The sequence below is a fragment of the Carlito syrichta genome, unplaced genomic scaffold, assembly GCF_000164805.1.
Source record: "Carlito syrichta isolate Samal-C Ts95f unplaced genomic scaffold, Tarsius_syrichta-2.0.1 Scaffold308842, whole genome shotgun sequence".
Lineage (NCBI taxonomy): Eukaryota > Metazoa > Chordata > Mammalia > Primates > Tarsiidae > Carlito > Carlito syrichta.
Window position 1 is genome coordinate 294,524 of NW_007252938.1, and position 18,346 is coordinate 312,869.

The 18,346-nt window shown below is 44.7% G+C and overlaps 1 protein-coding gene across 1 annotated transcript in view; it reads right to left on the bottom strand.

Annotated features, from left to right (window-relative positions):
• Nucleotides 1-8,973: 8,973 nt before the first annotated feature.
• Nucleotides 8,974-18,346, bottom strand: part of LOC103268507 (guanylate cyclase soluble subunit beta-2) — a 61,257-nt gene continuing 51,884 nt past the window's right edge. Inside the window, exons 12-14 of the mRNA XM_008066092.2 lie at nt 12,984-13,138; nt 9,482-9,633; nt 8,974-9,071 (exon numbers count right to left, since the gene is read on the bottom strand). Of these exons, the coding sequence (XP_008064283.2) occupies nt 8,974-9,071; nt 9,482-9,633; nt 12,984-13,138 (405 nt within the window). The remainder of the gene's footprint in view (nt 9,072-9,481; nt 9,634-12,983; nt 13,139-18,346) is intronic.

Genomic DNA, 18,346 nt, shown 5'->3' on the forward strand with positions numbered 1-18,346 from the left:
GGCACAGGTGACATGGGAAACACGGGTACCATCTGGAGCACATCCTATCTTTTTAAAATTCCCCTCCTCTGTTTTAAAATGTATTTAAATTGTTCAAAGAAAAGAAATTCATGACCTGCGAAATTAGAAAACAGTATCTGCACGACAATCTCATTTTAGTAAGAAAAAGCCTATATGTATACACATATACACACAGTCTCCCATATGCCAGTCAGGGAAGGTATGGCCCAAATTTTCATAGTAGTCTCTCTGGGTGATGGAATTATAGGTATTTTTGTTTTCTTCGTTTGGTTTATCTGCACTTTGTGTTTTTCTTTAAAAAAATAAATATTTCTCCTAGAATATAAATAAACAAATATTTAGTTGAATAAAGCCACTCATCTCAGTATTAGAATCAGTACAGAAACTCATCACAATGTAGATTAAGACCGTATTAAATAAAGAATGGTTGCTGAAGAAATCTTTCCATCTGGTGAATAGAGGTGGGGTGTGGGTCATCGCCTGGTTGTTACATGCAGGGCCCTGTGAGTCACAGAAGATACAATATGGGATAAAAACGAATTCTTGCATTTGCCACTAAAATAATCCCTGTTTTTCATGTCTGCATCTGTTTCTAACTTCCTAGACAGAAAAAGATATGAAAGACCACATCTTGGTTTCAACTTGCTTCTCCACCATTGGGGTGGAGGGTTTGGTCTAAGCCTGAAACCAGACTCCCATTCAGGTCTTCTCTGTAGGCCTCAAGGCTCCACCCCGCCCACGGCCCCCCGCCCCGAGGACCACCTGGTCCTCCGAAGCACCAGACCTGAGGCCGCCATCCCCTTCCCCCACCTCTCTCCCTGCCAGGTCCCGGCCTTGGCTCTGCGTGGTCTTGGTATGTGGAGCACTTTACCCCTCCTGCTTCCTTCTAGCTCAGTTGGTTTACGAGGAAGTCACTTGTCCCGGGGGGAAGGGCAGGAAGGTCTGAACAGTGAAAGGAGCCAAGAACTCTAAAAATGAAATTTTGAGGGGCAACTCCGCCAGTAAGAGTAGATGTCTATTCTAGTGATAGGTTGGGTGCAGTGGAGTTTCCAGGATGAGGGGAGGGGCTGCTGTTCCAGCTGCCCCCTCTTTCCTTCCATTGCCAAAAGAGGCTGAGCCCAGGAAGAAATCAGTCCCCAGCTTCCAGGAGTTCCTACATTTTCCAGAGGCCGGAGCAGATTCTTGCCTGTTGGTGTTCCTGCCGTCCCTTGCACCTCCTCCAAGAGGTTTACGGAGACCTGGTGTGTGTCCAGGCATCACTGGTGTGCCCTGTCAAGCGGGAGCACCCTGAGGGAGGCTGGTGGATTCCCACCAGGCTCCTCCTACCAGTGGCTCTGCCCCACACACATGCCTTGCTCCACCCACGGCTTCTCCCCATCCGGGTCCTTGGCAACAGTACGCCTGTTGCTTCTTGTGTGCAGCAGATCATTCTTTAAAAAAAGAAAGAAAAAATTGTGCTAAGACCCAGGCTTGTGTGACGTGAATGAACTCCCAAGTGACGCAGCAGTCAGTGCGCCTGACGTGCCTTCAGCCCGGCAATTTTTAGATGCCACGTACTAAGTCTTATGTTCCTCAAAGCAACCCTCTGAAGCAGGTCCTCTGTCACTCTGCCTTCTGGGTGAGAAAAATGAAGCGAGGAGGCCTTGCCCGAAGTGACACACCAAACACTGGGAGCCGGGACCTGGACTCAGCCCCAGGAATTCTGATTTCCAACTCACACTCTTTCCATCACCAAGGCGATGCTTAAACCTATTGGCTCATCAGAGTCCCCTATAAAGCTGCTTAACAAGCCAGATCTCAAGCCCCACTGTGGGCTTACTGAATCCCTCTCAGGTGAGGTGCTTGACATCCTTATGGTCAACAGGTTGTTCCACAGATGATCCAGCTGCCTCCCACCTGTGCTGCTCAGGCCGACCAGTTCTGAGGTGACATCTGGTCTATGACATCAAGGGTGACAACATGAGACTTAGAGGCTAGCCCTAGCACTGAAAATCTTATGTTCCTCCATTAGTCACCTCCTTATATGTGAAGGGTTCATTTATCCCTCCCAGGATCCTCTTTCTATAGAACATGGTTGGGTTAACTAAGGCTTAACTTCTAGAAAGCCTGAGGTTAACAACAGCTAATTCATCAGTCCCAAGTGGAAAAGGTCAGGAAAGTTTGACAGCCACGCTTAGGAAGCCCTCAGAAAGGCTGCTTGAAAGACCTTGGAGCTGAGAACAGGGACCCAGCCTTCCTCAGCAGCCTGGCTCCAAACCAGCTGGGTCCCAGCTAATTGGACACATCTGGGAAATGTGCTCCTATCGTCGGGACTCAGTAAAGCAAGGGGTAGGAACCCTGGTAATTAAGTGGCCACAAACCCATCCAAGAATTACCCATCAGGGAGATTGCAAATGGTGGGAAAGTTCTTCCTGTGTGGAAGAGTGTGTCAAATTTGGAGGGAAGTCAGCAACCTCCCAGACAGGCAGACCACTAAACCCTAAACTCCATCAGGAGAGAGACCCTCACCACTAACATTCTCCAGAGGAACAATTAGGAGTTGTTTAAGAAGTCCTCCAAGCTGACTTAACCTGCCACGAACCCAGCCAGTGGACACCCTCGGATTGTGATTTACAAGGAGGGGTCACCTCCAGAGAGGGCCTTGGGCTCCTTGCCTAAGTGCTGTACGCAGGTCAGCTTGGAAACCATTATTATAATCATCAAGAGAATCGGTTAGGAGACAAGTTGAAGCGAGTTGAAATTTGAAAAACACATTAGCAGGGGCCTGACGAGATGCCAGAAGAGCCTGCCAGCAGGGACAGCTGTAAGACCAATTTCTGAGTCAATACTGAAAGGTGGTTGCCTAAATATCTGAGTCAACACACACTGATCTCTCTCCGGCTCAATACTCCCGTTTAATTGCACTGGGGAGTCTCCCCACTGACACATCTAACACCCAAATACATAGTTGAGTGAAAGAAAGGCGCATTATTGAAGTGCAAATGAGGCCCTGCCTGCAGCCTTGCAGGCTTGGGCCACGCTGAGCGCTGAGCGCTCCCTATTGCCCTGGCAGAAGGTGTCTGGACCTCACAGGGATTCGGTGAGCAGGGGTGAGCCCTAGGCCTCAGCTGGTCCTCAGAGAGGGGTCTCTGTGATATCCTCCTCACCACTGCAGCTTCCTAGGCTGCCAAGGCTCAGATATTTTGTCAGGATCCATGGTACTCTCAGGGGAGAGGGAGGAAGGAATGCCTCCTTCTACACCTGGAAGCCAAGGCAGATGGAAAGGCATGCAACCGGAGAGCCATGGTGTTTGGCAATCAGGTGACAACCTGGCGAGGTTGATGGCAGATATGATCAATGAGGTGAATCTTGAATCTTGAATGTCTGCCCAACTGCCTGAAACCTGGGAAGCAGGCAGAGCTCTGAGGAGTCTCAACAGGCTGTGGCTACTGATGGAAACACTTCCCCACGATGATGCTTGCATAGGGGTCGGGGTGGTGGTGACTCCAGGGGTGGGGGTGAGAGTGTGAGTGTGGGCCCCCACAGTGTCCCTCTGGCAACCTTCACCGAATTCAGAGCTAAACATGATGTATCAGACCCAGCTGGGCCTGAAACCCCATGAGAACTGGGACCTGAACCATGATGAAAAGGCGGGTCCTGTGACCAGGTGATATGAACACTCCAAGGCTAAATTCAATGTCTGCTTCCAACCATCAGATATAAGGAAGAAGTCTACATTGGTGGGACACTAAAATTCCCTGAGAGAGTTGTGAAAAGGCAATATCTGGTTTAGTAGGTCTGGGTTAGGGTAGCTTTGGGTCCAATGGCCCAAGTCTCTGGTCATGCACACAGTAGGTGGGTTATTCCTCAATACACCTTCTCATCACACCGAACAATCAAATCTGTTCAGATGGGGCCCAGAGGATCTGAGAGACACATGGCAGGCCCATTTTGAACCCAATAAATCCAAGTGCAGTTGTTATCACTTGGGGAAACTATGGAATCGTCTTGACTGATTCTCAAAGTGCGCTCATAGGGACGTGGTCTCAAATGAAGATCAAATCAGGCCTCAAATGAAGTTCAAATCAGGCTTGCTTCCATTCACTAGTTGCAGGGCCTAATTACATAATCTTTTTGAACTCTGTGGTGGGTGTGGCAGTGGGACTGTTATAACAAATAAGATAATGTGGGTAAAATGCCTGGCACAAAGTAGTTGCCCAGGAAATGCCAGTTCTTTACCCCCTCCAATTTACCCCCAAAACTGAGGTAGCCTCAGTTTCTCCTTCTCTAGTTGTTGGTATTGGTATTTGTTCAGGAAAGCAACAGTTAGAAGAGGTGCTGAATCGAAGCCCAGCTGAGAAATGTGTCTGCCACCTCTAAGTGTGGCAGGCGTAGTCAGCATAGCACAGAGCTTAGATGTAGTTAGACCACTTTCCTTAGGTGGGTCTACTTGAGACAGTTGAGGAACAGGGTGACTAAGCATTCAGGAGCCTTTCTTATCAGTACATGACCTTGAACAACACCCAACCAGGCCAGGCATATCAGATCTGACCACCTTGTGGGTTGGAATGTGTGGTAAATCACAGAAAACAATGAGGAATTGCCCAAAGCACAAAGGCATGGTGTTCTAAGAAAAGCCCAGAACTAGTTAGGCTGCAACTTCCATTATTCAGAGGGTCCTTGGTTACATATGTAAACTTAAGCGGTTAAGAGATAGGAATCAAAACTTATGATCAGATCCCTATAGCCCTCCTCTCTTAGTTTATGGAATAGTTTGCTTAATCATGGTTGTGGGCTTATATAAAGCTTCATGTTAAAGGTAAGCATGGGTCTTTCTCTCTAGGATACCCACATTGTGTTTTCGGTTTTATAATAAATTATACTTTGAATGTGTTTCCGGCTCTATAATAAACTATACTTTGATTATCTCTGAGACTTGCTCTTGAATTCTTTCTTGTGCCTAAGTAAAACCCCACAGAACAGCCGGGCTCAGTGGCTCAGCCTTTAATCCCGTGCCTTTGGGAGGCTGAGGTGAGTGGATTGCCTGAGCCCGCAGGTTTGAGACCCGCCTGGGCAGGCGAGACCTCATCTCTACAATAAAATCAAAAAATTAGCTGGGCGTGGTAGTGCGTGCCTGTAATTTCGGCTACTCGGAAGGCTGAGGCGGAAGGATCGCCGGAGCCCAGCAGGTCGAGGCTGCGGTGGCCGGGAGCGGCCACTGCACTCCAGTCTGGGCGACAGAGTGAGACTCCCACACTCAAAAAAAAAAAAAAAAAAAAACCCACAGAACAACAACACCCCACGTACCCTGACATCATAAACAAGATGTCCACCCCTGTGGGGAGCCCCCTGCCACCTGCCCCCATGGAGCAGAATGTCAAAAAAATGAATTCGTTCACCTTCCTAGAGCATAAGGAGTTTTTAGACCTTTCCTTCAGAGCTGTTTGTGGAGGAACCATTTAGGAATCAAATGTCAGAGCCCTTCTCCCTCTGAAGGTCCTTGGGGAGCCCCCGTCTCTCCTTACCTAAATCTTATTTCATGCTCCTGCTTTTTGCATGTGGATAAGTGGGCTCAAGGTCAAGACTGTCCATGGTCCCTGCCCACTTTGCTGACCTCATCCCCTACCACACCCTTCCTCTTCTAGTCCTCTCCAGACACACTGGCCTTCTTGGCCCCTTTGGACTTGCCAGGCTTCTGTCTGCCTTGGGCACAGGGCTGTCTGGAAACCCCTTTCCAGGAAGCCACGGGGGGCTCTTTCCTGCCATCCAAGTCTCAGCTGAAGAGTTGCTCCCTTATAGAGGGACTCATTGACCCTTTTCTCCACTAAGTCTTAACTTCCTTCTTAACATTTATCACTACCCAAATGATTTTTTTTAAAAAATTGAGTCAGGGTCTCATTCTGTCACTGCAGCCTTGACTTCCTGGGTTCAGGTGATCCTTCTGCCTCAGCCTCCCGAGTAGCTGGGACTACAAGCACTCACAACGATGTCCTGCTAACTTTATTTTTTGTAGAGACAAGGTCTCACTTGGTTGCCCAGGCTGGTCTTGAACTCCTGGGCTCAAGTGATCCTTCCTCCTCGACCTCACAAAATGCTAGGATTACAGCTGTGAGCCACCACCCCAGTTCCTAATAATCTTATTTATTTAATTATATGTTCATTGTCTGTCCCTTTACTAAGCCACAAGCTGTATGAAGGCAGAGATCTCATACATTTAGTTCCATGAGCGTTGTGGATCCCAGGACAGTGACTGGCCTGGACGCTCTGTATTGCTGGAACAGCAATGACTTTCCAAGGACCGTCACTGAATGGATCTGTGACTTATAATTCTAGCCTGTAACAAGTTGGATGACTATTCAGAGCTTGGATACTGCCAGAAATATGCAACTCCAGAAAGGAGGAGAGTGGTAAGGGGAGGAAAGTACCTTTAGGTAATGGCAGACACTTTGCTGTTTTTCATGCCCCGGAATCAAAAATTCCATCTGACCCCAGGACCGGAGTGAGGGCAGTTTTGCTGCCTCCTCTCACCAGAAATGAACAGACGATGCTGATCATTCCCTCAACCTCAGATTCTAGGCTCAAGCTAGAGGGCTGTCTCCAGGCATCAGGGCAATGCCATTGCCAAGGACTCAAGGGGCACTCAACTTAGAGGCATTGCCTAATAAGCACAAGAACAGCTGAACTCTGTCTATTGATTATTAAGCTATTCTAGTCATCACATAGATTGTCTCATTTATCTTAAAAAATTGTGTCAGTGACCAGGGATGATTTTTTTTAAAAAACACATGAGATGTGATCCCCTCTAACAAGCACACACTGCAGCCATGTCTGTCTTAACATCATACAGATTGCCCAGCACGGGGCTCCAGAAAGTAGGGGGACTGCTGCTATAGGGATTCCTTCTGCAGGCCCATGCTTGGTTCCATGTCACTCCTCCGTGACCCCATACTCAGTCCTGAGAACAGTTCTTGAGGGAACTGAATGACTTTGCCAAGGCAGTCAAGAGTCAGCATGAAGTAAGCAAACCCTCCTATCCCCATTACCCTCAGAAGAGGGTCACAGGGACGATTTCGTGGTGGTGTCAATGCCCCAAGATCTCTGTAAAGCACCAGATGATGAGGGACAGTCAAGAAGTCTCCAGCATTCCTTAGTAAGAGACAGACTGCTACTAAGGGCCACACTGTCCAGAGAGACTTCATTTTTTGGGAATGTGGAGATCAATAAGTTTTGCTGGTATTAGAGATTCTTCTGAAGGGGGTATAGAAGACCCTTTTCAGAATGAGGCCTCCCCAGGACACCCAGGTGGTGGGAGCTGAAAACAAAAGCTTACTCCAACTACAATGAGCAACAAGTCAGAATCACCCTACCTAGGACTCTAAGCTCCACCTACGTTGTCCCTTTCCAGCTCACCCTCCAAGAGACAACCTCTGAACCCCCTGATTTTCTTTATATGCAGTGCAGGGCTAGGAGTATTTTAAACCAGGCCAGGGATACTCACCATCTGCGTCATCCCCAATGGGGCACAGCTGCTGACTGTCAGTGTACCTCATAAAGGCAACGGTTTTCCTGTCTTGATTTCCCTGAGCATGTGCTTCTGCAAAAATATGCGAGAGGAAGAAAAAGTGAGAATGAAGCTACAAGCTGTCTTCATAGTGGCCAAGGTAGGGGACTTTCTTCGATGTCTCTGAACGTCAGCAACTCCTGGGATGTTTCCTTCAAGTGCCTGTCATGTAGAGGGTGAAACAGATGTCATGCTGGGGTGACCGGAGACATTTAATATGTTTCATGTACTCGTCACCTAGAAGAAGGGCCAGAAAATGCACCTACTTTTGAGAACAAAGGGGAGAAAAGGAGGCTGACTGGAGGAAGAGCTCCCCTGGCAGCCATCTTTTCTTGTACCTTTCACCTTCTGGGTCTCTTCATGCCAAAGTAGGATGGGGCTGTCACCCATGAGGGCACAAGAAACAGATGAGCAACAAAGAAAAAGGGAAAAAAGTTTGTTGACCCCTCTCTAGAAACCCTCCATCCTGTGGGAACAGACAGAGGAGGTGACGTTGGTGAGGAGATGCCCAGAGCCTAGAAATTTTGGGGCCAAAAACTCTAATGAAGGCTGCTCCTGGTCTTTGCTAGCCAATATTATTTCTCATTTTTTATCTAGATTTTTCTGTCTCAGCATATCCATCAGTAACATGTGGCCAAAACAAACCACAGCTCACAGGGATGCAAAGGTGGGCTGATAAGAGAATGAATGCATTAGGAAAACAACTTTAAATATTCTTCATATATCTATCTCTTTATTGAAATAGCCCCACTTAAAAAATAATAACCCTAACCCATGTTTCCCAAGGAGACATTCTGCATATATTAGCTGTGTAAATGAGGAACCTCTGGATTTAGAGATTTTTCCCTTGTGGGTCTCTGGAGTGGAAGAAGATTAGTTCCTGTCAGAATGAATCCATTTTCTTCTCTAGTTGACTTCGGAGGTTCAGAAAGGCTTGCCTCCTGCTACCGGGTTTCCCCTATGGATCAATACTTCTGTCTTAGCTAGGCTGTAGCTGGGCCCCCTGATTGTGTGGGAGGGACCCCTTGCAGCTGATGGAGATCTCATTGATGGATTCCATCTTCTTTTTTTGGAAAAAAAAAAACAGTTATCCCTGGTCCCCCTTAGCACTGGGTTGCTTTACCCTAAACTCCCACCCTCTTGTCACTCCTGGAGCCAGGTAAGTGACAACTTTTTGTCCCTCTTCCCAGTTTTTGAAAGCCATAAGAGAATGAAGGAGGTGGAAGCTTCTGATGTGTGAGGAAAGTCTGTCCTGGGGCCACCTCTGAGGCTATGGAGCAGAGAGAACACTCTGAAATCATTTCCTAGCTACAGGAGAGCTGGGTGAAAAAGGTTTTTTCTGGGACAGAGAAGAACCTTGGAAACTGATGCTGGTAGAACTCTTTAGCTGGATCAGCCTGGCTTGTGGAACATCATAATATCCAGGATGCAAGAGCAGAGTGTTCAGGGCAAGATAGTTGAGCTGATCCTTGGAGTTTGGTGGAGGGCTGGAATGCTACTTGTGTTGACCCTGCAGACCCAAGGGCTGCACTAAACATTTCTATTCTTTTTTTTTTTTTTTAAGATAGGGTCTCACTCTGTTACCCTGGCTGGAGTGCAGTGGCACGATCACAGCTCACCAAAGCCACAACCTCCTGGGCTCAGGTGATCCTTCCACCTCAGCCTCCTGAGTAGCTAGGACTACATGTGGGCTCCACCACGCCTGGCTAATTTTTTGATTTTTCATAGAGACAAGGTCTGGCTATGTTGCCTAGGCTGGTCTCAAACTCCTGGGCTCAAGCAGTCCTCCCACCTCTGCCTCCCAGGGTGCTGGGATTATAGGCATGAGCCAGCGTGCCTGGCTGCACACTAAACATTTCCAAAGTTATTAGTGGAAAACAATATTCAACACTAATGACAAAGTTTGTTTGTTTTGCTTACCCTTATGGTCAAGTAGAGTTTTAGATCTCCCCATGATCTCATTTTCTGTGGCATTCAAGTTCTGGATCAAAAAGTATGTGGTCATTTTCCCTTTACCTTTCACTTCAATTTCACCCCTCTCAATGATTTCAAACCCTTTATTTTCCAGGACTCTACAAAAAGGAAAAAAAAATGCACCAAATATCAGAGTTCACAAATCTGTCACTCAAACATTGGCTACAATGCAGAAGGTGATTCAGGGAGGAAATCCGAAACCCAAGACTCAACAAAGGAGGAGGGAGGACCAGAGACATCAGCCCGGCCTGCCGGGTTGGGGGGCAAAGGCAGTGGAAAGAGTCGAGGTCCAACACTATGAGGTCAAGGAGAGCACAGAGACCCATCTAAACACCGTTGATCCTACCACCTATTTCCCTCCTTCCAGCCCATCCCTCCTATGGGCACCTCTCACGTGTTTATACGTCATGTGTCAGTGCCTGTGTGAACACCATCACCTCACAGTTCTGAAACGTCAGGCTCCTTGGGTATCAGCACTCTTCTTTCCATCTTCCCCTAGCACCTGATAGACCTCATGCTTGTCGTCCTATTCATCCTAAATACCCAGACTTTCTCCACCATGATCTCTGTCCCCCAAGGGACTGAAGAAGAAGAGTGTGCAGTAGGGACCATGCTTGAAAAGAGACAGAGCTACAGGGTCATTACAAAATGTTTCCTTGTTTGTTTATTTACTGGCTGCTGAGTGATGGAGTAAAACCAAAAAGCCAGTGAGATCAGTGATGACTCTAATTCACAGCCATTGGTCTCTGCATGCCATCAAGTCTTCCCTTGGCCAGGTTGGTGGAGAGTGCAGATCTTAACCATGTTCCTCATATGCCCCCACTTGGCACCTGGTCCCTGACTTGCAAGCTGTGTGACCTGATGCATCTACAAAATTTCAATCATTACAGGTAAGCAACTTCTCACCCCGTGACCACACCACCCTGCATCCCAGTCTCAAAGGATGAGGCATGTTTCTTGTTTAGGGGTATCACATCCATACCCCATCCCATCTCCTCTGAGCCTGGCTCTATCAGCCATGCTACCCTTATCGCTAGCTCCCTCCCCCATTTCATCTTCCCTCCCCCAGCATGCTTAGGTCTCTTCCATCCTAAAGAGAAGAAAACAGACTCTCCCCTGCTTCAATCCTATACAAATTCCCTCTTCCTTTAACCTTTCAACCCAGTGTCTAGCCTCACCATTCTACTACAGACACTTTTGGTAATGTCCCTAAAACCACTAGGGAATATTTTTCAGTCCGTGTTACAATATTTGACACTTTTATTCAGTTTCTCCTCCCTAAATCATCCACAGAGTTCTCACGCTGAGTTCTCCTGGTTCTTTTCTGACTATTTCTTCTTCTGCCTCTTCATGGGCTCCTTACCTGCCATTTAAATGTTGGCTCTGTCCAGGGTAGCATTCTCTTCCCACATTGCATCCTTCCCTAGGTGAGCTAATCAACTCTCAGGACTTTAATTACCACCTGTATGTTGCTAATTCCAAGTGTGAATCTCCAAGCGACAACTCAACTCCAAACTTCACCCATCCATTTCGTGGCCCCTCTATCTGGATGCTCCATGGCCCCTTTGAACCCAACGTGTCCAACGCATCGCCTGCCCCTGTGAACCGGGAGACCTCTCATTTGTCCTATCTCAGATAGCGATACCACCATTCAAGCCCTTGTCTCCCCAAACGGAGACCTGGGATCCTCCTTCCTCCTCATTTTCCATTTCTAGTAATTATCAAGTGTAGCTGGTTTTACTTTCCCCCGCATTTCCACTACCAATGTTCAGGTTTAGACGAAACTCCTGACAGGTCTTGTCTTTCCCATTTCCTGATTTTAATCTGTCCCTATAGGGTCTCCAGAGTGTTTGGTGTCAAATCGGACCCTGACCATGTCATTGTCCCTCACACTCCTTGGGGCCTTTTCCTCACCTACAATGCAGAGCCCATACCTTCAGGAAGACATATGTAGCTCTCTCCACTTCCTTCCTCATATTTACCAATCCAGAAGAGCCAAAGTGTTTGTAGTTCTCTGCACCTATTCTACACATGACCCTGCACCTATTCTACACAAGACCCTGCTTGGTTTTCACTTCCAATACCCCAATTTTGGCTACATCCTACTCTGCAAAGCTTTGTTCACGATTTCTCAAGAATCTCCTCCACACAGCCTTTCTTTATTTGATGAACCCCCGTCCTTGTCCCGGATTCCCATAACACACCCTGTGATTCCCTCAGGCATGAGAGTATAGCAGTTAAAGAGTTTTAACTCTGAAATCTGAACCCTGACCTCTGACCCCTGGGCTGCATCTGGGCTCTTCTCTTCCTAGTCTACCTGGACACAAGGTAGGTTATTTATCTTTGTGTACCTTTTTTTTTTTTTTTTTTTTTTGAGTTGGAGTCTTACTCCATCGCCCAGGCTGGAGTGCAGTAGCATGCTCACAGCCACCCCAGTGTCCATCCACTGGGCTCAGACGATCCTTCCGCCTCAGCCTTCCACGTAGCTGGAACTACAGGCACGCGCTACCATGCCCGGCTAATTTTTTGATTTATTGTAGAGATGAGGGGTCGCTAAGTTGCCCAGGCCTGTCTCGAACCTGTGGGCTCAGGCAATCCTCTCACCTCAGTCTCCCAAAGTGCTGGATGTGTGCCTTATTTTTTTATCCATAAATAAGAATAATAATAATGTATCTTCATACCCTAAATGAATTAACATATGTAAAAGAATTTAGAAGAGAATGTGGCCTATTGTAAGTGCTCAAGAAACTGTAAGTATAGTTTTATGCATATCCTTATCATCGTACTTATCTCTACAATAAATCAAAAAATCAGCCAGGCGTGGTAGCGCATGCCTGTAATTCCAGCTACTTGGAAGGCTGAGGTGGAAGGATTGCCGGAGCCCAGCAGGTGGAGGCTGCGGTGGCCGGGAGCAGCCACTGCACTCCAGTCTGGGCGACTGAGTGAAACTCCAACTCAAAAAAATAAAAATAAAAAAAATAATTCACTGTGACTTTCCTTTCTTCTTCTGGTAGATAAAGGGTCAGCAAACTTTTTCAATCATAAAACAGATGGTAAATATTTTAGGCTTTACCTGTGGGCCGTACAGCCTCTGTCACAATCACCTCACTCTGCCTTTGCAGCTTGACTTCAGCCATAGGTAATATGCAAATAAAAGCACATGGTTGTATTCCAATAAAACTTTATTAAAAAAACAAGCAGCAGAATAGATTTGGCCTGTGGGTCATAATTTGCTATTCTCTGCACTAAACTATATGCTTCTTGAGAGTAAAAACTGTGCTATAATAGAGACAATAATTTTTATTGTCTGGCACAATGTCTTCTGCAAGCCAATGAGGTGTGGGAGAAAAAATGTGAGTTTCCTCCACTACCCTAAACGTGGCTACTAGACACTCTGTAAGTTCTGGAAAGAGGGAGGGACAGAGCAAAGCAGGAATCAATGAACTACCTGAAGGTTGTGGAGCTGAGGTGCACTTTGTTGGGAAGTCCATGACTTTCCATCCTAGAGGCAGTGTTCACAGTGTCACCAAACAAGCAGTACCGTGGCATCTTGTCTCCCACGACACTGGCTAAGACTGGTCCAGTGTGTATCCCCACTCTGATCTGTATGGAAAGAACCTCACTGAAAAGAGACTATCTAAAATGGAGGTATAATTTACACAAAATAATTTTTTAAATGATTGAAGTGTTTAGCTCTGTGAATTGAGAAGTGTATATATTCCTGTAGCCATCATCCAAAATACAATGTAGATTAGTTCCATTACCTTGCAGAATCACCTTGTGGCCCTTTGCAGCTAAGCTCTTTCCCCATCTTTCTAGACAGGGAAAACCACTTTCTCATTTCTTTTTTTTTTTGAGTTGTAGTCTCACTCTGTTGTCCAGACTAGAGTGCAGTGGCACGCTCACAACCACCACAGCCTTGATCTGCTGGGCTTGGGTAATCCTTCCACCTCAGCCTTCCAAAGGCTGGAACCACAGGCATGTGCCACCATGCCCAGCTAATTTTTTTTATTTATTGTAGAGATGGGGTCTCACCACATTGCCCAGGCTGGTCTTGAACCCCTGGACTTAGGCAAGTCCTCTTGTCTCCATCTCCCAAAGTGCTGGGATTACAGGCGTGAGCCACTGCACCCGGCACCACTTTCTCATTTCTTTTACCAAAGAATAATTTGCCTGTTCTAGAACTATACATGAATAAAACCATATGGTATGGTATATACTGTTTTTTGGGTTTTTTTCTGAGTTGGAGTCTCATTCTGTTGCCCAGTCTAGAGTGCAGTGGCACGCTCATGGCCACCACAGCCTTGACCTACTGGGCTCAGTGATCCTTCCACCATTGCCTTCCAAGTAGCTGGATGTACAGGCACATGCCACCACACCCACCTAATTTTTTGATTTATTGTAGAGATGAGATCTCACCAAGTTGCCCAGGCTGGTGTCGAACCCGTGGGCTCAGGCAAATCTTTCACCTTGGCCTCCTAAAGTGCTGGGATTATAGGTGTGAGCGACCACTTCCGCCAACAGTATCCTCTTATCAGAATTCACCATGATTCATTTATATATTCTCCTTTTCATGAGCATTCAGATTATTGTCAGTTTGAGGCTATTATAATTAGGGCTGCTATGAACCCTCCTGCACAGATTTTTTGTAGACATATGTTTTCATTTCTCTTAGGTAAATACCTAGAAGTGGCATTTCTGGGTCACAAGATAGACACATACTGAATCTCATAAAAAAACAAACAAGCACTCAGCCTGCCCAATAATTCTCCAAAGTTGTACCATTTTACATTCCTATCAGCAATGTGTCACTTTCAGTTGCTCTACATTTTCACCATTTGGTCTTCTAGTGGGTGTGAAATGATATCTCATTGTGGTTTTAATTTGCATTAAATTGGTGACTAATGATGTTAAACACATTTTCATACACATTTTGTCCATTCATATATTTTCTTTTGTGAAAAGTCTGTTCAAATTTTTTTGCCTATTTCTTTTATTTATTTTTATTTATTTATTTATTTATTTTTGAGTTGGAGTCTCACTCTGTCGCCCAGACTGGAGTGCAGTGGCTGCTCCCAGCCACCGCAGCCTCGACCTGCTGGGCTCCGGTGATCCTTCCGCCTCAGCCTTCCAAGTAGCCAGAATTACAGGCATGTGCTACCATGCCCGGCTGATTTTTTGATTTATTGTAGAGATGAGGTCTCGCTGCCCAGGGGGGTCTCGAACCCGCGGACTCAGGCAATCCACTCACCTCAGCCTCCCAAAGGCGCGGGATTACAGGCTGAGCCACCGAGCCCGGCTTCTTTTATTTTTATTTTTATTTTTTTTGAGTCAGAATCTCACTCTGTCGCTCAGTCTGGACTGCAGTGGCATGCTCATGGCCACCGCAGCCTCGGCCTACTGGGCTCAGGCAATCCTTCCACCTCAGCCTTCCAAGTAGCTGGAACTACATGCTTGCACCACCATGCCCAGTTAATTTTTTGATTTATTGTAGAGGCGAGTCCTCACCAAGTTGTCCAGGTTGATCTCAAACCCCTAGACTCAGGCAATCCTCTCACCTTGGCCTCCCAAAGTACTGGGATTACAGACTTGAGCCACTGTACCCGGCATTTCTAGCTATTTTAAGTGGAGTTGTTTACTGCTATACATATTTGGATATGTAATATATAAGAAATACTTTTCTCAGTCTGTGGGCTTGTCTATTCATTTTCTTGAATAAGCAGACATTTAAAATATTTTGATAAATGTATTAGGTTGCTAGGGCTGCCATAACAAAACACCACAGACTGGGTGTCTTAAATAATCAAAATCTATTTTCTCACAGTTCTGAAGGTTAGAAATTTAAGATCAAGATGTGGGCAGGTTTGGTTTCTCCTAAGGCCTCTCTCCTTGGCCTGGAGATGTCTGCCTTCTTGCTGTGTTCTCACATGGTATTTGCTCTGTGCACATGCATTCCTACTATGCCTTTGTGTGTTCAGATTTCCTCTTCTTATAAGGACATCAGTCAGATTGAATTAAGGCTCACCCTTAAGGCCTCATTTTACTCTGTAATGGCCCTATCTCCAAATAGGAAGCTTTATGATTCTGGCATTTATGCTTAGATTTGTGATATATATCAAATTAATTTTTGTATATAAAGTGAGGTAAGATTAAGGTACATTTTTTTTCTTTCCATATGATATTCAATTGTAACAGAATCATTCCTTTAAAAGAGTTTGCCTTTGCCATTCAATTATTTGGTGCCTTGGTCAAAAATTAGTTAACCTCAAACGTGTAGTCTATATCTAGACACTCTATACTGCTCCAGTGATCTATTTGTTTCTCTCTCCCAATCCCAATCAATTTTTTTTTTTTTTACTATACCTTTAAAATAAATCTTGAAATTGGATAATGAGTCCTCCCATTTAGTTATTTTCCAAGATTTTTTGGGTTAGTCCAGATTCTTTACATTTTCATATAAATTTTAAAATCAACTTGTTAATATTTTCAAAGAAGCTTGCAGGGACTTTGTGTTCTATCAAATGTACACATCAATCTGGGGAGAATGAACAGCTTAAATATATTGTGTTTACAATCACAAATATGGTTTAATTAGGTCTTCTTTAATTTCCCTAAGCAATATCTTGTAGTTTTAAGTATAGAGGTCATGTGTATCTTTGTTAGATTTATTCATAGGAATTTAGTTTTATTTTGTTCTTATTTCATTTTCCAATTTTTGTGTCCTTAGTATATAAATAATTAAGTTTATATATTTTATCCTATGACCTTGCTAAACTCATTTATAAGATCATGTAGTCTTCTGTAGTTTGTATACAGTTTTCTATAATGATAATTTTACTTCCTTTTTGCAATACTTACGTCTTATATTTCTTTTTCTTGCCTTATTGCACTTGATAGGGCTTTTGGTATACTTTGACTAGAAGTGATTGTAATTATCCTGCTTGGGTTTGCTAAGCTCTTGGATATGCAGGTTGATATTTTTCACCAATGTAGGAAAATTCTCAATCATTATCTCTTCAAATATCTCTTCTGACCCAATCCCACTCTATTCTCTTCTAGCACTCAAGACTATATACGGGAGTCCATTTGATATTGTGCTACAGATCTAAGGTGTTTTGTTCCAATTTTCACCCTGTTTTGTCTTTGTGTTTTAGTTTGGATAATTTATATTCCTTTGTCTTCAAATTTCCTGGTTCTTTCCTCTATTGTCTCTCATTTCTGCTAATACCATAAATTCCTTATGACTGATTTCTGACATCATGGCTTTCATTTCTATTGGATAACTATAGATATGGAATAGTTACAGATATAGGTAGTGTGCATGTATTTCCCATTGTTCACATTTTTTTTTCTCTTTTTGTAATAGACCTTTTCAAATACCTCTCAGAGTTGTTTTAAAGATCCTATCTGATAATTCCAACATCTAGGCAATTTTTGAACCTGCTTCTATTGACTATTTCCTCAACTGGCTATGCACTACATTACCATATTCTTGCCTCTCATATTTATCATTATTTAACTGTATGCCCAAATTGTGTGTGAAAGTACAATAGAGATGGAAGTAGGTAATATTTATCCCTCCAAAAAGGTCTGACCCTTCAGAATCAAGCTGCTAGAATGGAGAGGAAGTGAATCTAACCTGTATTGGAGCTGGGTTTGGGCTTTTCCAGAGATATTGGTAGATTCCATGCACTGCTGGTTTCAAATATTAGGAAGGCTGGATCAGAACTTTAGCAGGGCATAGAATCTGAGCACCAGCAAAGCTCTGAGAATCTCCTAATGCTGTAAAGTCATACCACCAGCTTTCTGAATTATAGAAAATCTCTTTCTATGGTATAGCCCAACAATGAGATTTTGAGGGAATTTTTTGCTCTTCAGTTCCACTTTGGCTTTCTGAACATTGAGAAATTTTTCCCTGCCATTCTTCCTTGCCCCAGGCTTCAAAGGGTCATTGTAGTGCACTTAGTGAAGACCAAGAGTACCACAGAGGAATTTCTCTCAGTCTCTTACCCTAACACTAGCCTTTAGTGGGCCACTGCCTTGCATTTGAGAAAGTTCCCACACATCTCAAGGACAGGAAATGTCTCAGGTCTCCTCTCCTCTCCTAGACTTTGAATAATGCTATGCACTCAGTGAAGGCCTGTGGGAAAGAAATGGTCGATGGGTACAGGTTCTGCAGCTGGGGCTCTTTGGAATTCTAACTGGTCATTCCAGGCCCCTTGTGATCACTAAAAAGTCCATTAAAATTTAGACTGGTTTTTCCCTGCTCTCACCTCTGGTAGATTACTTCTCCTGCTGCCCTGCCAGGGATGAATGTAATTATGGGTGTCTACTGCTTGGAAGGGCTTGTTACTTTCTGGATTTTAGTTCATTTAGATTTCTTTGCTCTCTGGTGGGATTTTGAAAAAATGACTAACATGGGGACAACAGTCTCTCACAGCTTTCTCATCCTAATCAGACTTACTTGTTTTTTTCTTGCTAGATTTTTTCTCCTTGAAATAAGATGATAAATTCCTCTAGAAAAAGAGCCTGTCATATATTTCTCTGAATCCATCAAAGTACCTAGAAATCCTGTCTCATGCACAGAAGAATCTCAGTAAGTGTATATTAAAGATGATATGAATGAAAGAATAGATCTCAGTGTGTACTAATTTTTAAAATGTAGAAGTGACAGTATAATTCTTTTGGCAGAGAAAATGTTTTCAGTCCTTTGCCCTATGTCCTTGCATCCATGCTGTCTCTGGTGGGTATTTAATGATGCTTTTATGTACATATTTTTACCTTAAAATTGCTAACATCTTTTCCTGTCTT